This window comes from Heloderma suspectum, chromosome 2 (genome assembly GCF_057233095.1).
Source record: "Heloderma suspectum isolate Gila_16-S chromosome 2, 16-S_ref, whole genome shotgun sequence".
Taxonomy (NCBI): Eukaryota; Metazoa; Chordata; class Lepidosauria; order Squamata; family Helodermatidae; genus Heloderma; species Heloderma suspectum.
Window position 1 is genome coordinate 103,049,225 of NC_139459.1, and position 17,972 is coordinate 103,067,196.

The 17,972-nt window shown below is 44.1% G+C and overlaps 1 protein-coding gene across 6 annotated transcripts in view; it reads left to right on the top strand.

Moving 5' to 3' along the window:
- The first annotated feature begins 2,848 nt into the window (after positions 1-2,848).
- DMRT1 (doublesex and mab-3 related transcription factor 1) overlaps positions 2,849-17,972 on the top strand; it is an 83,628-nt gene continuing 68,504 nt past the window's right edge. For 2 of the 6 annotated variants that reach the window (XM_084834389.1, XM_084834393.1), the window contains exons 1-2: positions 3,747-4,382; positions 12,220-12,406. In XM_084834389.1, the coding sequence (XP_084690515.1) occupies positions 4,056-4,382; positions 12,220-12,406 (514 nt within the window). In that variant the 5' untranslated portion in view covers positions 3,747-4,055. Of the gene's footprint in view, positions 3,082-3,179; positions 3,432-3,746; positions 4,383-12,219; positions 12,407-17,972 lie in introns of those variants that run through there. The other 4 variants (XM_084834392.1, XM_084834390.1, XM_084834391.1 and 1 more) reach the window with 4 other exon arrangements.

Here is a 17,972-nt window from a genome sequence, read left to right on the forward strand (position 1 = left end):
TTTTGTCGCTTGTTTGAAGGTATCTCTTTCGGTGTGTTTAGGCTGCTAGGCCATCTGAGTCAATCTGCTATTTTATCCACACACACACCTGTTTTTTCAAGCTGCTTTTAAAAGGAAAAAATTGGGGTGGAGCTTTGGGTGGTAGGTTACAGCTGCAGCTACAAAAGCCTGAGCCTTCTGGATAGAGCCATATTCTACAGCCAGGGGAGATCAGAACAGGGAAAAAAGGGTGCTCAAGGTATGCTGCTATTTCGGGAGGATGAAAGATGAAGTTCTAGTCCTTACAGACAAACTGAAAACAAACAAATCACAGGTCCAGATGGTATCTATCTGAGATTTTTTAAAGAACTCAAATGTGAAATTGCTGACCCTTTAACAATAATATGTAACATGTCCCTAAGATCAGCCTTTGTATTAGAAAACTGGAAAATGGCCAATATAATGCCAGTTTTTAGAAAGGGTTCTGTGAAATTACAGGCCTATTAGCTTAATGTTGCTTCTGGGTAACTTAGTGGGAAGTGTTATTAAAAGTAAAATTATCAAGCACATAGAAAAGTCCTGATGAAAAAGAATCAACATGGCTTCTGCAAAGGTAAGTCCTGTCTCCCTAACCTTTTAAAGTTGTTTGAAAGTGCCAACAGGTATGTGGACAGGGGCGATCTGGTAGACACTGCTTGGTTAGACTTCCAGAAGTTTTTTTATGAGGTCCTTCATCAAAGACTTCTGAGCAAACTTAGCTGTCACGGGATAATGGGAGGACAGATAAAAGGAAGCACTTCTTAATACAAAACATAATTAAACTATGGAATTTGCTACCACAAAATGATGTGACGGCTACCAACCTCGATGGCTTTAAAATGGGGTTAGACAAATTCATGGAGAAGAAGGATGTCAGTGGCTACTAGAGAACCACCAAGAGGGCAAGATATACATAGAAAGATGTGTGGCCCTAAGGAAGGAAGGATCTTTCCAAAATGCATTGGGTTTATTAAAGCTTTTTTCTGGCACTTGAGAACTTTTTTTTTTTGGTATCAATGGCTACTAGTCGTCATGGCTATATGTTACCTCCAGTATCAGAGGCAGTCTGCCTCTGAATATGAGTTGCTGAGGAGCACAAGCTGGAGGGTGCTGTTGCACTCATGTCTTGCGTTTTACCACTGTGGGAACAAGGGGGTGGACTAGATGGGTCTTTGGTTTGATCCAGCATGGCTCTTCCTAATGTTCTTAATTTTTTAGAGGGTTGAAGGTGTTTTGAGACAGACTTTGCTGTTTATGTCCTATAGACAGATTTCTTTGGTCTCACTGTCAGCTTTAGTGAAACAGGTTTTACATGTTTTTAAAACAATACAAAAACCTGCAAAAACTATTTTCCAGAGGCAAAAGCGGGAAATATTATTATTATATTTACAGTATTTGTATACCGCCCCATATCTAAAATAGATTTCAGAGCAGTGAACATAAAAGGTAAAATAGTAAAAGGATGAAAAGATTAAAACACAGTATTAAAATTATCCTTTTAAAAAACAGAATGCCAATAAAATTGTGGCTGATCAGTTAAGAAATGCCTCCTGGAACCGTGCTGTTTTTAGGAGGCACAGGAATTAAAACAGTGTTGGTGCCTGCCTGACCTCAAAGGGCAGGGAGTTCCAAAGAAAGGGGGCCACTACACTGAAAGCTCTGCTCCGGGTGGACTCCAGTAGGGCCATAGGTCCATGTGGAACCACCAGGAGCATGCCTTCCGATGACCTTAGTGACTGGGAAGGTTGGTAAGGGAGAAGGCGCTCTCTCAGGTCCCAAGCTGTGTAGGGATTTGCACACTAGTACCAAAACCTTAAACCTGGCCTGGTAGTGGCTAGGCAACCAGTGCAGGTCCCTCTGCAAAGGACCTGTATGCTGAAAAGAGGAAGCTCTTGACAACAGTGGAGCTGCTGTGTTTTGCACTAGCTCCAGCTTTGGAAGCAGCCTCAAGGGCAGCCCCACATACCACACGCATTTCAGTAATCCAGCCTTGAGGTTATTAGCGTCTGTACCACTGTGGCCAAGCTACAGGAGAGGCCATAGCTGCTGAACCAGACGTTTCTGGTAAAAGGCACTCTGAGCCACCACGGCCACACATGACAGCATAAGCAGCAATCCTTCTTTAAAACCTTGTTTGACACGGGGGAGGGGGACCCTGTTGCATTAGAGCCATATCTATCTATCTATCTATCTATATATATCCTACCAACATCTGGTTTCTCTTTGAATGCAGGTCTGTTTCAAATGGCACACTTAAATTGTGTTTTGCATTTCCTGCATCTGTAACCATGCCATAGTGACACATATTGCGCATGTTGAAACGTTGACTTTCCCCCATTCCTCTATCCTACTCGCCATTTTCTGGTGTGGGAGAGGCCTCTTTCCCAAAAGGAGGTTTCTATAACAAGAAATGACAATCAGCCGTTGATAACATGCAACCTTAATAACTGCATCTCTTCAGTGGAACAGGACGGTGTGCATCCCTCAGACCATTTGAATTAAATAGCCACACATCGAGGAATTATTATTCAAATTAAAAATGGTTGTTTCTTGTGTTCCACGCTGCATTAACCATATTCACAAGATGTTTTCTAAAACAAAAAACGACATTAGAAGCTAAAAGACAGTCTTCCTTTCCAGGCAATTATTTCACTGTGCAGTGAAGGTACAGTTGATTCATAAGCTGGAGACAGGAAATATCCCCTCCCACCACTACCAAGGGAATTAAAGGCAGTTGGAAAGAGTACTGTTTGCTCCTCACACTTCTGTCTCTAGTAAACAAGGTTTTGTATTATTATTAATTTAAACCTACTTGACCAGAGGTGACAATGGGACTTAAGGAGTACCAGTGCCCTGTGTGGAAAGCGATACCACTGCCAAGCGCCCGTCTCTCTGCAGCCATAGCTGTTGCAGGAGAGGTCTACTCCAGGCCAGGCCAAGGCCAAGTGATCCCAAACAAGAAGGCCCCTTGGTTGCGGGGGTGGTGATAGAGCGGCTGAGCGGTCAAACTGGTTTGAAGCTGACTTGGACGGCACCGTGGTGGAAGTTGCTGACGTGCTTGAGGCAGGTCTCCGTAAACCGTCTGATGCGTTTCTTTTTTCCCTCCACAACTGCAGCCCCCTTTCCAGCACCGCTAATGCTACCGCTGAAAGGGCGGCGCGGGCTTTCGAGAGCCACAGCTTTGAACGGGCGGGGTGTCCGGCCCGGCCCTCCGCACATCTGCTCGGAAGCCCCATTCAGCCTCGTGGGGCATACCCCCAAGGCATGGAAGTCTCGGCAAAGTCCCCCGCGGGTGCATGACGTGAAAGGTGCGCAAAGGAGCCGTCGGTTATTCTCTGCAAAGGGCGTTGGGTTAAGGGCCGAAACGGGAGTCGGACGGGAGGAGACTTGTCTCCCGCGCCCACCCTGGCCAGGCAAGTTGAAAGGGGGGCGGCGAGGCAGGTTAACCGGCCTTTCTCCCCGTCTTTCCCTCAGACTGAGCGGGCTGGACGGGGCGTTGCAGCAACGCACGAGGCGGGGGAGCCGCAGCCGCCTTCCCTCTTGACGTCCCCCGTGCAAAGCGTGGACGGCGTCGGCTGCCACAATGCCGCAGGCGCGCTCCTCGGGAGGAAGGCCCGTCGACCTTCCTCCCCAGGAGCAGGCGGGCTCCGGCCGCGGGCTCGACCTTGCACGTGGGGGGCGGAGCCTGGCTCGGCCTGGCCCCCGGCTCGGCCCCCCGGGAACCTCTTGTGCAGCGGGCGCCCTTCGCAAGAAGGAGCAACTAAAGTTCTGCAAGTCGCCGCCGCGGCTCCCTTTGCAAAGCGCTACTGCCGTGCCGGACTTTGGCATCCGGCTGCAGAAGCGTGAGCAAATCCGAGCAAGCGCTTCCAGGCCGAGGGCAGCGGGGCCAGCCCCGTCCCGTCCCATCAAAGTCGAAATCAGCACTGCCTCCCTGCTAAGGCAGCCCCACGCACCCCCTACCCACTGCCCGCCTTTCCCCCCGCTCAGCGAATCCGAACCCCCATTTCCCGATCAGGTCAACCGATCCGAGGGGCGCGATGTCCAGCGAGTCGTCTTTCAACAAGCCCTCGGCTTCCTCGGAGCATCACGGCCCAGGGGGTAAGATGGGCACTTTTGGGAAATCCGCCGGGCTGGCAGGAGCTGGAAGCAACGCGGGGGCCTTGAGCCAGAGTCCTGCTGGTGGCGGTGGCGGTGCCGCCGCTACCTCGGGGAAAAAATCCCCGCGGCTCCCTAAGTGCGCGCGCTGTCGGAACCACGGCTACTCCTCGCCTTTGAAAGGGCACAAGCGCTTCTGCAGGTGGAGAGATTGCCAGTGCAAGAAATGCAGCCTGATCGCCGAAAGGCAACGGGTGATGGCCGCCCAGGTGAGCAGCGCTGGTGGAAAGCAAGCAACAAATGGGCTGGGCGGGGCGGGGGGGACAATATGCGGATGAGCCCGATTCCCGCGCCATGATACTTGTTCGAAACACGTCGCAGGTTCATCCCCATCACTTTGAGGTTGCGTCCCAGAGAAGTGGACATGTTCGCCCTTGTATTTAAAACTCGAGAACCTTTCTTCTGGATTCCTTATTAACCCCCTTAAGGGGATGGTCTGGTTCCAGTGATAAGGAACCAATGCTAAGGAACCAACAGCGCAGCCGTGCGCATGTCTAGTCAGAATTAACCCCCATTGAGGTCAATGGGACTTATTCCCCCGTAAATGTATATAGGATTGCGGCTAAGGCGACAATCAGCACTACCTGGGAGTAAGCCCCATTGGATATCATGTTAACTGCAACACACACATCCCGAAAAAAATCTGGTATGCACATTTTCGTTGAAGTTTTCTTTTAAAAAGGGGGTGAATGTTGTCAGACTGTGTTAAGATTGAGGATATCCACATATGCATTGCACCACTTCTTAAAAGAAATGGTTCAACAAAGATGTGCAAACCAGTTTTTTTCTGGTGTGTGTGAGGTTAAAATGAGAGCTCGTGTAATTTCTCTCCGTCTTCTTGTAGCATTTCTTTCCCTCTTTGTATATTTCATCAGGATTTTGAGGAATGGGTCCTTTTTGTAAACCGATATTCAACAACTTCTGCCCTCCTTATTTTCATATCATTACTGGGGTGTGTGCATGTTATTTATCAGAGTTAAGGGTGCGTTCCTATGTATGTTTAAACACACAAAAGCCCCACAACTCCCAGACTGTCTGGGGAATGCTGGGAGTTGTAGGATTTTTTTCTGTCTAAACGTGCATAGGATTGCACCCTAAATGTACGTATTTTAAATCTTAAAAGTAGAAAGAGGGAGGGGAAAAAACAGTTGAATGTTGTGGAGGGAAATCCCTAAACTCACATCTGACCCTGGCCCAAGGGAAGATTTTACAGTTCACCTTCTAGAACTAGTATATATAGTTACACTGGAAAGTGCGTTTAGAAAATAAAATAATAGTTTATATAGTACAAATGCTACTTCATGTTTTAGTCAAGTGGGAAATGTCATTTTCCAGGTTGGAAACAATTGAATTCAAATAAACATGAAAAACTGCTGAACCTCAGCATTATTTTATTCAAGAGACACTTTAGGATTTGGGATTCTTGTAACCAACTTGGCTTTAATAGTTATATATGCACAAAAATATTTACATTTTTTAACAGATGTGTTGTTGTTACATGTGAACAGGCCCAATGTCTATCAACTTTTAATACTCAATGAGTGAAACAATTACTTGCAAAATAACAGCTCAAAATGTTAAGTTTCAAATTGGTGTGTGAAACTTCCCAAATCAATACATAGCTGGCTTTTTATGGCCACATTATAAAGCTGTGATTGGATTAATTCAGTTTCCCTCCCTTTTTCCCATTCTGCATTTGTCTTGATGTGATGCAGAATTGTTTGCAAATGATCTGTTACAAACATTTTCAAAGTTCCAAATTTTACAGGGTAATATATCAAGAGTTTCGATCACCAGATAACAAATAACCCCCATTCATATTTCAAGTAAGCAGAGATATTTTAATTTCAACCGGTTTCCTTTCCCCATTAACCTTATAATAGGCTTGATTCCTGTGGGTAAAATCCAACATTGAAATGAATGGGACTTAACTTAGTCATGACTAATTTAAAGTAGACCCATTGAAAGTGAATGGCATTTAAGTAGGATCTGCTACTTTAAATAGGACTTGGATTTTACCCTGTGTGTTACAAGTAATTCTGAACCATTTTTTAAACACTAGTATTTTAGTATTTTTATTGCTGGATACATATATGCCATTTCTGATTTCTTTGCAAAGGCAGTTGTCACAATCGATCTAAGTGATTCAGCTGGTCTTTGGATCTCAGAAGGGCTACTCTGTAGTAACTGGATTGTGGTCTGCAACCATAACAGCCAGTTTCTTCAGCATAAATGGTTGTATAGTTGCTTGCTGCTTTCTGACACAGAAAGTAAGCATAATGTGCATTTGTACCTGCCTTTCCAAACAATGTTAATTTACTACCAGCTGTTCTTCAACTGTTAACTACTTTGGCTGCAGTCCTATACAGACTTACCTGGAAGTAAGTTCTACTGAACTCAGTGGGACTTCTGAGTAGGCAGCATTACATGTTTATCTCTATACTTGTTTGCATTACTATCTCAGTAGGGACTACAGTACTGCTGTTTCTCTTTGCTTTGCTCCCTTGATAAGAAAGAAGAAAAATAGTGACTACCCCATATTTCCTTGCATTGAGTAAGGGGAAATGGCGGAATTCTGTCTTTCAGAAGGGCACGCTGTCCAACAAATAATTCTGGCCTAGAACCGTATGGTTTCTTTCAAGCATTCCAAAGGAAACAGCGGGATTGTCGAACACCAATTTTACACTGGGCTCCTGCTCATCAAATGCAAACCCTAGTTAGCTGGAAGGACATGTTCCGGCAGTAAGTCAGCAACAGGTTGCCAGTAGAAGTGGATCTTCTAAAATACTGAGCAAACATCTCAAAACTTTTCTGTTGCAATGTGTATCTGCCTCTGTGGGGATAAGCAGTGAATGCAAAACTAATTCCAGTTTTAGATTCCTTTGCGATTGTAAGTTCAGTGGCAGAGGTTTGCAAGTTACGGCTCAGTCAGAATCAAAAGCACTCGTTTTCAGTGGTTTTGAAAGCTTGTGTTCTGTGATTGGGACAGGCCTGAAAAGAAGCCCATAAGGAAAGGTGCTGGTCTGCTGGGAGTTGGCCAAAAAGGACAGGGAGCTTTGCCCCTAGTTAGCAGCCTGCTGCATGTATGCAGGGCAAGCTTGCACGGTTTCTATGCTAGAAGCACAGAGGAGGAAAGGAATGGAGGACTTGTCTGTTCTCTGCCAGCCTGCTCACTGGTCTGCACTCAATTCCTTGTTGCCTTTGGCTGCGAGTGCTTCAACATATGGCTGGTTCAGGATTCAAAGTTTGCCCTGTTAAAACCCGCACTTTGGGAAGGCACTTCTAAAGCAGTTTTAAGTTTAAGTCCTTTGTTATATTGACAGTATACAGTCTGAATCTGGTCTCCTGCTTGAGTATTGGCTGGATTTGGACGCCATGCTGTGCCTGAAACGGTGGGTGTCAAGTTGATTACGCAACTGCTGCTTGGGAGTTGGCATGTCGTGCGAACCCTGTGAGCGTGGGTTATGCGAGGGTTAGATAAATAAATAACCCTTGCATAAATAACCCTCATAACTCTAAAATAGACCATGGGCTATGTGAGGGTTGTTTAAACCTCACATAACCCATGCTTGTCAGGGTGACATGACGCAACAGCCTCTGAGCAGGGGTTGCATATTCAAAATGGCAGCCACAGGCACCGCAGCCTCACCATAAATTAAATAACCCTTGGTGGGCTGTTGTGTCGTGCAGACAGCCCCAATGTGTTTTACAGAGTCCCATTAAGAAACACAGGCCTATGGAAAACTTCAGCTTATGCAAGTAAATGAAAGGAGGACTAGGGCAGTCCTTCCCAAGCCCTTCAAATGTGTTGAAAGACAACTCCCATTATCCTCAGCCAGCATGAATTATGGGAGTTGTAGTCCAACACACCGAGAGCACAAGGCTAGGGAAGCTTGGACGAAGGGGCTTGCAATCTAGAGCTATGAAGGCTGATCCTGTGCATGTTTACTCATGATCCAGGTGAGCACAGATAGGGTTGCAGCTTCACAGTGCAATCCTATGCATGTTTACTGAGAAGCAAGTGTTGAGTGGGGCTCACTCCCTAGTGAGCATGTTTAGGATTGCAGCATTGGAGTCATAGATGTGTTTTCAGTCCTGGAGCACCAACTGCTGATTGTCTGTCCATCCCTCAGCTTGCCCTCTTTGATTACCATTTTAAATCATTATCTTGCTGACAACAGGATATGTATTTTGTCTAAAACTGAGGATTGTGGCATCTGCCCTGGGCTACTTCAGGCTACTTCAGATGGCTACGGCTTTGGGATAGATGGATGAAGGAAGGACAGGGATTGCAGAGGAGCAGTGGACTGAAAATGGGGAGAGCTAAGTGATAAAAGCAGGGAAGCAAGCAAGATGAATTTGTGCAAGTGATGTTTATGTGACTAGATTTGCTAAAGAGAACAAGAATATTGTCTTTGAAAGTAGGAGAAGCAACGAGACTTCAGTGCCTGTTTCTGGAAAAGGCTTTCTGCTTTCACCTCCATTTCCTAGAATTCTGTAGCTCTGAGAGCAGCTGAATTATATTGCTTGATAGTCGTGAGGACGGGGTCTCTCTTGGATTGTGGCCTCACTTGTGCAGCCAAACTAAGCTTCAGCTGCTTTTACAGATTGATATTCAGGACCTTTATATGGGGGGATGCTTTCCTCCTTCCATATACATTGTATGCTAAAATACACGTTGGCTTAATGATGTTCGCATCTTACATTTATCTCTTCTTCAGCCATGACCTTTGTCGTGGTTCTTGCATTCTGCCCCATTGGTTTGTCAACTGAGCTTCTTTCTCTCAGTTCATTTTCATAGCCAAGTCTAGTTGTCACTTATTCTTCCAGCGGGATTCCTATGTCTTTAACAGCAACATGCCAGACTGAAAATTAACTTTTTGTTTGCCCCAAAGCTGCTTCTCCATACCTTTTGTGCAGTTGTTAAAGGAGGCTTGCCAGGTCTAAACACCACCACCACCACTAAGTGACAACTCTGAACTCCGAGTGAGGGGACCACTGCGCTTTACATATGCCTACTTTTAATGCATGGCCTACTCCAGGTTTGCCCCTCTGCTTGCATTGCAGTGGCAGTGCACAGCTCAAGAAAGCTGGAGCGTTGGGTCAAGGTAATTCTTGCATTTTCAAGAGGGATCCTCCGAGATTAGCTTTAGTGGGATTCCCGTGGGGAAAATTTTTCTTTATCATTGTTTTTTAAAACTCACTTTATTGTAAAAGTTTGAATGTACAACCCCCCCCCCCAGAAAGTAGCTTACACATCGTTATAGTTCTCATTTTTCTTTTACAGATGTCAGTAATAAAATAGCTATTACAGAACAGCTAAAACAGCAGTACCAGAGTACTTAGATCACCAGTGAGAATCAAACCACTGATTATGTTTTTCAGAGTTGTGCATAAATGGCAGATGGTGTATAACTGTTTCCTGATATGTTCGTGAAACAAATAAAAGGGTGCCAAATCATATGAAATGCATCTGGGCTTGTTTGTTCTTTTAGAGGCCTAAGTTGGTATGTTAGCTTCTCAGCAATCTGTACAAAAGATAAAGAAAGGAACCGTATCATTATTAAGTGGGTATAATTGTGATAATACAATATAAATATAGTGTGTTCATTATAACACAGATGCATTATATTTTTATTTTTTCATTCCAGCTTTGCTCAGGGCAATAAGAAAAACAAAAGAACCCCTGGTAGTTTCTGTGGTTAGAGATTTTTGGAAGTTTCACGAGTGGTTTGTAAGAGGTATATTATAGGCCAGAGAAAGAATTCAGCTGCTCTCCATGGGTAAGAAATACTGGTTTAATGGGGGAAGTTTTGGTTTCAAGTTGGTTTTGATGAAGTAATGAAACAGGGTAATCTGGAGATCTCGTCAGCAAACCATAACAACTGTTCCAGTGACTACAACAGTTGTAATCTTTGTCTTATAATGAACACACTATATTTATATGTACTATCACAATTATATCCACTTTATAACTATACAGTTCCTTTCTTTATCTTTTGTATGGACTGTGTTTTGGGAATCTTCTCCTTTGGTTTATCAGCTTCTCAGCAATGGCTGTGTGCCACACCTTTTGGTATCAAACTTCAATTGAAACTATAGTATTATTTTTCCATTGTCTTGCAAAAACTAATCTTGCTGCCACCAATAGGAACAAAATTAGGCCTTTATGTTGTATTTCTTTACGCTTTTCCTCAAAAATGCCCAGCAAGGCATAAATGTCCTTTATTTGAGCTGCAGTCCTGGTTCTGGGGCCAAAGGCTGTACAAAACACAGCATGTTAAAAAATAAATCTCAAGCTGCCTTGCAAAAATATCACATCAAGTACAGCTTGTTCTTGCTACTGCAGGGCTGTATCTCCCAGGGTTCTCTCCACCCCCTCCCCCCAGCATGGGTCAGGTGCTTCGAGTCTGAAAGCGGTGAATTAGATCGTGTTTGTTTATAGACCTTAGCCTTAAAACAAAGCCCCACGGGATTAGGCCCTTTGTAAAAAAAAAAAGAACAATTCCCTTCCCCCTCCCCCAGCAGACCCTCGTGGAGGAACCACACAAATATCTGAAAACAATTTCCAAAATCTTGGGATTTCAATATTAGTTTTACCTCTTATTGCACTGTATTTGAATCTCTTCCCCCCACCCCCTCCCGCAAGAACCTGGATTTGTCATCGGTTTCAGGTGCAATCCAGAGGGCTGTCTTCATGAGCGATTTGGTGCAAAGTTACAGTAGTCTGAGGTCATTCACGATAGATGACATCATCGTCACCAATCTGCTGCCAACCAGCTGCTTCCCTCTTGAAAAGCTATATTGTGTGAAACTCCTTTTACTCTGACTTTTTTTACTTAAAGCGGCTCCCTGGCAGTTTTATGACAGTGTGCAATGTCCCCCACCCCTGCATAAAATTTTGGGCATGCCTCTTTGACCTGGCAGTGACATAGTCATGGGGGTAGGATGCCCCATTCCCTCTTGTTTCTCCAATCAAAGTAATTTTTCCCATATCCCCCTTCTGTGCATGTTTATTCATAAGTAAGAAATAAATCTTGCTCCCCCACAGTAAATCTTTAACAGATCTCAATGCATACGGAGCCATGGTATATCGCTAAACCGTTAAGGTTTTTAAGGGGTTAAAAGCTAACTTTAGTAACTCACCTAAAGCACCCTTTCGCTTCTCTGTGCTTCTTTGATGTTCCATAGTTTGTTTTTATGTAAAGTTGCAGTAGTGAGCAGAGAGAAGGAGAAAGTGGGGATAGAAAGGGGAGATTGGAAGCAATAATTCCGTGGCAGGATGCTGGAATGGGGTGAAATTGAGAGGCTGGGCTGCTTTCATGGGAAGCCTTCAGATGCTGGCCTCCAGAATCAGGGATTTTGGATTCTCAAGGCAAAAGTGTAAATATTGGGGAAAAGGGGGGGAGATAATATCGTAGCATAAAGGAGCCGTCAGAATTGTGAATTAGTTGCTCTCCATTCATAATAATGTAGTAGCTGGGGGGATCCTGGACAGGGGCGCAAACAGGCCTCTCTCATTGGCTGAGCAGCCCCTGCCAGTCTTATAATGTTCAATTCTACTCCCCTCACCCCACTCGGAAGTATGTTCCTTTCAAGCACTGTGTGACCCCTGAAAACCAGATTTTAAAGGTATGGTACACTCGGCTTTTCTTGCTTTGTGTGTTCCTGATGGACCAAAGCCGATTCCATGAAAATCAGGGTAACCCTCCAAAGCGCTTCTCATTCCGTAGTCGTGAAGATACCCCCTGCAATTCACTGAAGCAAAGGAAGTATTTCTTTGTCTTCAGTGTTGTTCTTTAATCAGAGTCCTGAACTTGTCTAAGGTTAGGCGATCATAAATTAGGAAAGGTTTCTTACGGCTGTGTACCTTTCAGTTCCTTTTCATGTTCTTATCTTAACACACTTACAAACTGTTTTTTAAAAAGAACGCATTAGTTCCGTCGAGTGCTCCATCATATTTTGATGTTAAGTTGTTCTTCCTGCTGCTGCTGATGTTGGTGTTCGAATTAGACAGCAAACACAGTCCCACCTTCTCGTTCTCAGGTTGCGTTGAGAAGGCAGCAAGCTCAAGAGGAAGAGCTGGGTATCAGCCACCCCATCCCGCTGCCCAGTGCCACAGAAATGTATGTTAAGAAAGAGAACAACACCAATGGTTCCTGCTTACTGTTGGAAAGCAGCAGCCCACCACAATCCACCACCACAGCAACTGCAGTGGCTGCCTCATCCACAGGTAACGCCGTGCCAACCCACACCTCCTTTTCATCTGGGAGAAGGAGGAGGAAGCAGGCTGTCATGAATTTCTTTGTCCTAAGGAACCCATAAGATGATAGTACTCAGATGATAGCTGAAACCAGACTTGCTTTAATTTCTAGAAAGGGGGGGCTAAAATACAATTCTGTATGTGCACAGTGCCTTTTTGTCTAACGTTCTGGAGCAGAGGAAGCTCATATTATTTGTCCATCAAGTCCGGTATTGCCTGACAGCTTTTCTTCAGGGTCTCCTGCAGAAGTCTTTCCCACCACCTGATCCCTTTACCTGGGGCCCGTCTACCTGGGAGGTTTTCTCTGCTGCTGCTGTGGCTTAAAGTCATTAGGGACACATGATATTGTGGCCAATCCGTAGCCAACCAGCTGCATCCCTCTTGAAAAGCTGCATTTTCTGAACGTCCTTTTACTCTGTATTTTTGATTTAAAGCGGCTCCCAGGCGGTTCCCCTGCAGTATGCCCCGTCCCTCTGCATTAAATCCTGGGCGTGCCTCTGTGACCTGGCAGTGAGGTGGTCAAGGGGTGGGGCCGCTCCCCCCCCCATTCCCCATTTTCTCCATTTGCAGTAGGGCTCCTTTCACAGTAAGTAGCCTCTTTTTCCCATTCATAACATCAATAGCCCTGTTTCATTCACAATAGTGAAGTAGCCAGTTTATATGTAGTGCATGATAAAGAATACACAGAGCTGAAGGAGAAAGGGCAGCCAGCTACTATTTCGCAGTGGCGCGATACACCTACAGTTAAGCGGGGGGGGGGGAGGAAAGGCAGCCAGTACAGCAAGGGAGCATGGACAGGGCTGGGAACAAGCCAATCATGGAATCATGCTGGATTGTCCTTTCAGAGTAATGCAGCAGTTTGCTTTTTCGATTCACAAATAGCAGCCTCTGATTCATTCATGTCTCCCTTCAGAATAGTCTGCTCTGTATGTGATTTTGCTGCGCGTTTGTGGGGAGGAGGAGGAGGCTTAGTTCAGGTCTGGGAGGCAGAGGCAACAGCGGCAGTAGCCCCCACTGTTGACTCCAGAGTGCTAACAGAGGGGGCCTTTCCAGCCCTTTCCCTCTGTTCAGGACCTAGGCACCTCCTATCTGCCTGCCTGTCGGTCTGTCCCTAGGCTTCAGTATTGCTGGTTCACAGTTGGTTGATGCGAGGGGGAAAGGCATGACTCATCTCTGCCATTAAACTTCCTTGAGCAGTGGAGCATGGAGAGGGGCGGGAGCAAACCTCTCATTGGCTGAGCAGCATCTATGGGGTTGATGACATTCACTTCTACTAATGGGGCTCTGCCCATCCAACCGCAAACTCAGGCGGATTAAAGTGCAGTGTGACCTGTGAAAAGCAGGTCTTAAAGTAGTGTTTACTCCGCGTTTTTTGCTCTGCATGCTCCTGACGAACAAAAGTCGATTTCATGAAAATCCGCATTAAAGATGAAAGCGCTTCACGTTCATTGCCATGTAGATCCGGCTCTGCAGTTGCCAGGGATTGAACCTGGGACCTCCTGCATGCAGCTCATTTGGTCTGCCACTGAACTGTTGCCTGGTCCCCATTGCTGAATTGGCAGCTTGTGGATGTGTGGTGAGGGGGGATCTCCTGAAAACTGAACAAATGCTGTGCAATATGTCTTGATGCTCTTCTCTGGATAAGGGCCATGGTGTTTGTAATCACAACAGCCAGAGATTCCAGGCCTTCTAATTATAGGTTCCCAGAGGTAATTTCAGTCTCGATCTTTAAATTCTAAAATTGGCAGATATCCTTAGCTGTATGAAGAGCAACAGATGCTGCATGCACATTTCCCAAAACTTAAAAGCTCCATACAGGAACCAGGATTGCATTCGCACAGCCATAGTCAGATTGTGGTCAGTAGAAGTGATACTTTGAGAGGAGAAAGTTTGTACATGGTGACTGAATCTAGCCCTTTGCTTCCCAAACTGATGATCAGCTCTAACCCTGACAATCTGAGGGCACATGCAGTATGAAAGAAAATGAAATTGACTCATGTGACAGCCATTGATCAAAGCTAGAAGTACAAAAGGAGATGACAGCAAAATCAAAATGTCCTGTTTTAAAGAATGCTTTTCTAAGCAAATTGGTCTTTAACATGTATAATCCGGGGGGGGGGGGTGTGTGTTTAAGAAGTGAGATGCATTGAGACTCGCTTTGTTTACACTTGCAAAATGGGCTGCGATGGTTTTTCAGTTTGCCAGACGGTACCAGAACTCTCCCTGCCTTGAATTAATCTTAAGAAGCTGCATTGTATACTTATAGTTTAACCTTAAACCCGGAGAAACTAAGGGTTGTATCCAATGTTAATACTACTTAGAGTAGACTCATTAATGAGTCTATTCTAACTAGGACTAACACTGGATACAACTCAGTGTCTGCAAGTCTATGTACGGTTCACAATCATTGAACTCAGTAGGACTTCCTTTTGAGTAAATATGCATAGGCTGAGGTGGCAAGTCAGTACATTGCACAGATTGCTGAAGTATCAACATGGCAAAATATGACATCTCACCAGGCTGTCATGACATCCTGTCCTTTCCAGGGGCATTCTTGGTTAAGGAAAAAAGGGGGGGGGAGATGGCTGTCCTCACAATTCATGATGTAGCATAGTTCTCAGTGAGCCATTCTGTTGACAGTGAAGAAGAACTCCATTGGTTATTGCAGCTCTGCTGTTATTTGCAGCAACACCAAAGCTCTTTTCTTTTTTTACTAAAAGAAACAAGTAAATCCCTCTGCAGCCTTCTGTATCACATTAAGCCACCACCACCGCTGAAAATTAGTAGCGTTTCGTCCAGTATCCAAATACCAAAATAAAGTTGGAGACTGTTTCACCCCGCAAAGTGACAAAAATAAGTAGTCCAAATATTTGTTCCATATATTGTAAGTTATCTTGCATTTCCGTTAACATCTGAAATTGACACCTGTATGGTAGACTGATTTATATTTGATCAATTAATCTGTTCAGAGGCAGATGATTAATTAAATAAGGGCACAATCCTATGCAAATTTAGACAAAAAAAAAGCCTAGGCATGCTGGGAGTTGTAGGCCTTTTTTTCTGTCTAAACTTGCATAGGATTGTGCTTTAAAAGTCCTTTAAGTATTTGGCAAGCCTTGCTTTATATACATGTATCCTCTTGCAAAATAGACATTAATGGGTTGTATCCAGTGTTAGTCCTACTTAGTCTAACCTTCAGTGGGTCTACTCTAACATTGTATATAACCTATTGGATACAACCGAGTATGTTTTAAGATGCAGGCCAGAGACGCCAGAGATAGGCTGCAATCCTACACACACTGGAACTATCTCCATTGCATATGGTGTAATTTGCTTCTGAGTAAACATGTGTAGGGTTGCAGTGTACAAGAACCCAATTCTGCTCAAAAAAGTTGCCACTTATATTGTGACCCATCTCTATTCTTTTTCATTTATTGACAAGATATTTTTTATCAGTCTTTGAAACAATACACTAAACAATGAAGAACAATAGCTTTTGCTGGAACCTTTTTGAGGTAGTGACTTTCAAAATCAGCAAAAGCTTAACTGTAAATATTTTTCGACAATTGGTTTATAGAACATTATTCCTTAGCTGGTCAAATAAAGCCCCCCCCCCCCCCCCCCGTAGCTTAGTCAATCATTATTCATAGGCTACAGGATGGGTTGGTACCAAGCATAGACCTTTACAGATGGGATTCAATTCTAGCAGATAATAAGGCAAAAATATCTAGAATATTAGTCAAGAATAGAAATGAGTGCATGTCACACCTTGACTTGGGCTACCATGCTTATACTGCAATGCAATGCAATTTGTGAACGTTTTTGTTAGCATACAGGGAATTCACTGGTCTGCACCTTCCCTGATCTTTAGCACTTTTTATTTCAATAGAACTTGCTTTCAAATAAGTGGTTAAGGGTCAGAACCTAAGGCCATTTTAATTGCAAGTGGGTATGTATAGACATTTTAAGGGACTGCACTGAATGTAATCCATACTCCATGGCTTACTTCAAAGTGTTACTGTACAGAGACCTTGGGGCTGCTGCACATGTAGTATTTCAAGGGCATCTGTCTGTCTGTCTGTCTGTCTGTCTATCTCTAAAATGTATAAACCAACTTTCATCCAGAAGGGATCTTAGGGTGGTGTACACAACATTAAAACAAATAACTATGGTTCGTTCTGGGACCAGCAGAGTCTCACCAGGTAATGACACACAAGCAGGCCTTATTGGTAGTGGCACCTACCCTCTGGAACACTCTCGCATGTGTCATTTGAGAGGCAGAAACCATTATGAGCTATAAACGGCCCTTGAAGACATTTGTTTACACAGGCTTTCCCTAGGTTATGATACTGCTCCATTTTGTTATTGTCTTTGTTATAATATTGTTAATAATTTGTTATTTTGTATTGTTCTTACGCTGTTTTTATATTGGTTTGATTTTGTATCAAATGTACATTGTGATCCAGTTAGAAATTTTAGGATATTAGGTAGTATACAAGCAACATGTGTAAATAAATAAACCCAATATAAAAACCATACAATTATACATTAGAAGACAAATGAAAACAATAACTATTCAGCCAGCAAGTCAAACTAAACACAACCATCAATTCAGTTTTAAAATAAATGAAATTGTACAATATTAAAATGTTGAAGTGCTTCAGGAAAAAGAAAGTTTTAATTTGGTGCTAACAGTACATGCACAAAGTTGGTGCCAGTCGTATCTGTTTTGGGAGGGCATTCCAAAGTTGGGGCGCCACCACAGAGAAGGCCCGCTCCTTTGTAAATGCATTGTGTATGTCACCCACTGATAGTATTCGGAGAAGGCCCTCCTCTGAAGATCTTATTGGAAAGACAAGATAGTATGGGAGGAGGCAGTCCTTCCAACTGCTTTATACAATACATTTCTCGCAAGTGTCTGTTAACAGATGTACAGTTCAATTTTGTGCATGCTTCCTTTAAAGTAAGTCCCACTGAATTCAAGGGGAGATACTCCCCTAAAAATCTGCACATAGGGATTGCAGCCTCTGTAGACTGCAGAATTTGATGGGAAGGAGACAATTAGTACCTAATTCTTCACCCTGGCCTAGCAAGTTGAAGCAGCCATCATTATTGTTCTGAAAGTTCTGTTGAGGTCCATGGGGCCAGGTTTCCTCTTTGACTTCTCCATAGAGTAGCAGGTTCATTTTTCCTTGTGAGGGTTCCCCCCTCCCCCAGAGGTATAGCAGTTTTTCTTTCAAACTTCATCGCACTGTACATGGTTTACAGAGAGAGGAATAGGGTGTGATGGAGCCACACAAATCATACAAGGTACCAGAAAAGTCTTTTTCTCGCTGTATCCATTTTATTGGCAGGTCAGAAATATTACGGCACATTGAGAGGCCAGAGACAATTTTTCAAACCGCTGGTGACATGCCGTTCTTCAAAAAAAGAAAGAAAAAAAGGGAGGAAAGCTGCTGTGCTTGCCAGCATGCTCACACCTCAGTGCAGGTCTTTGTCACATGGATTATTTTGAGTGCGGGGAAGGAATAGGAAA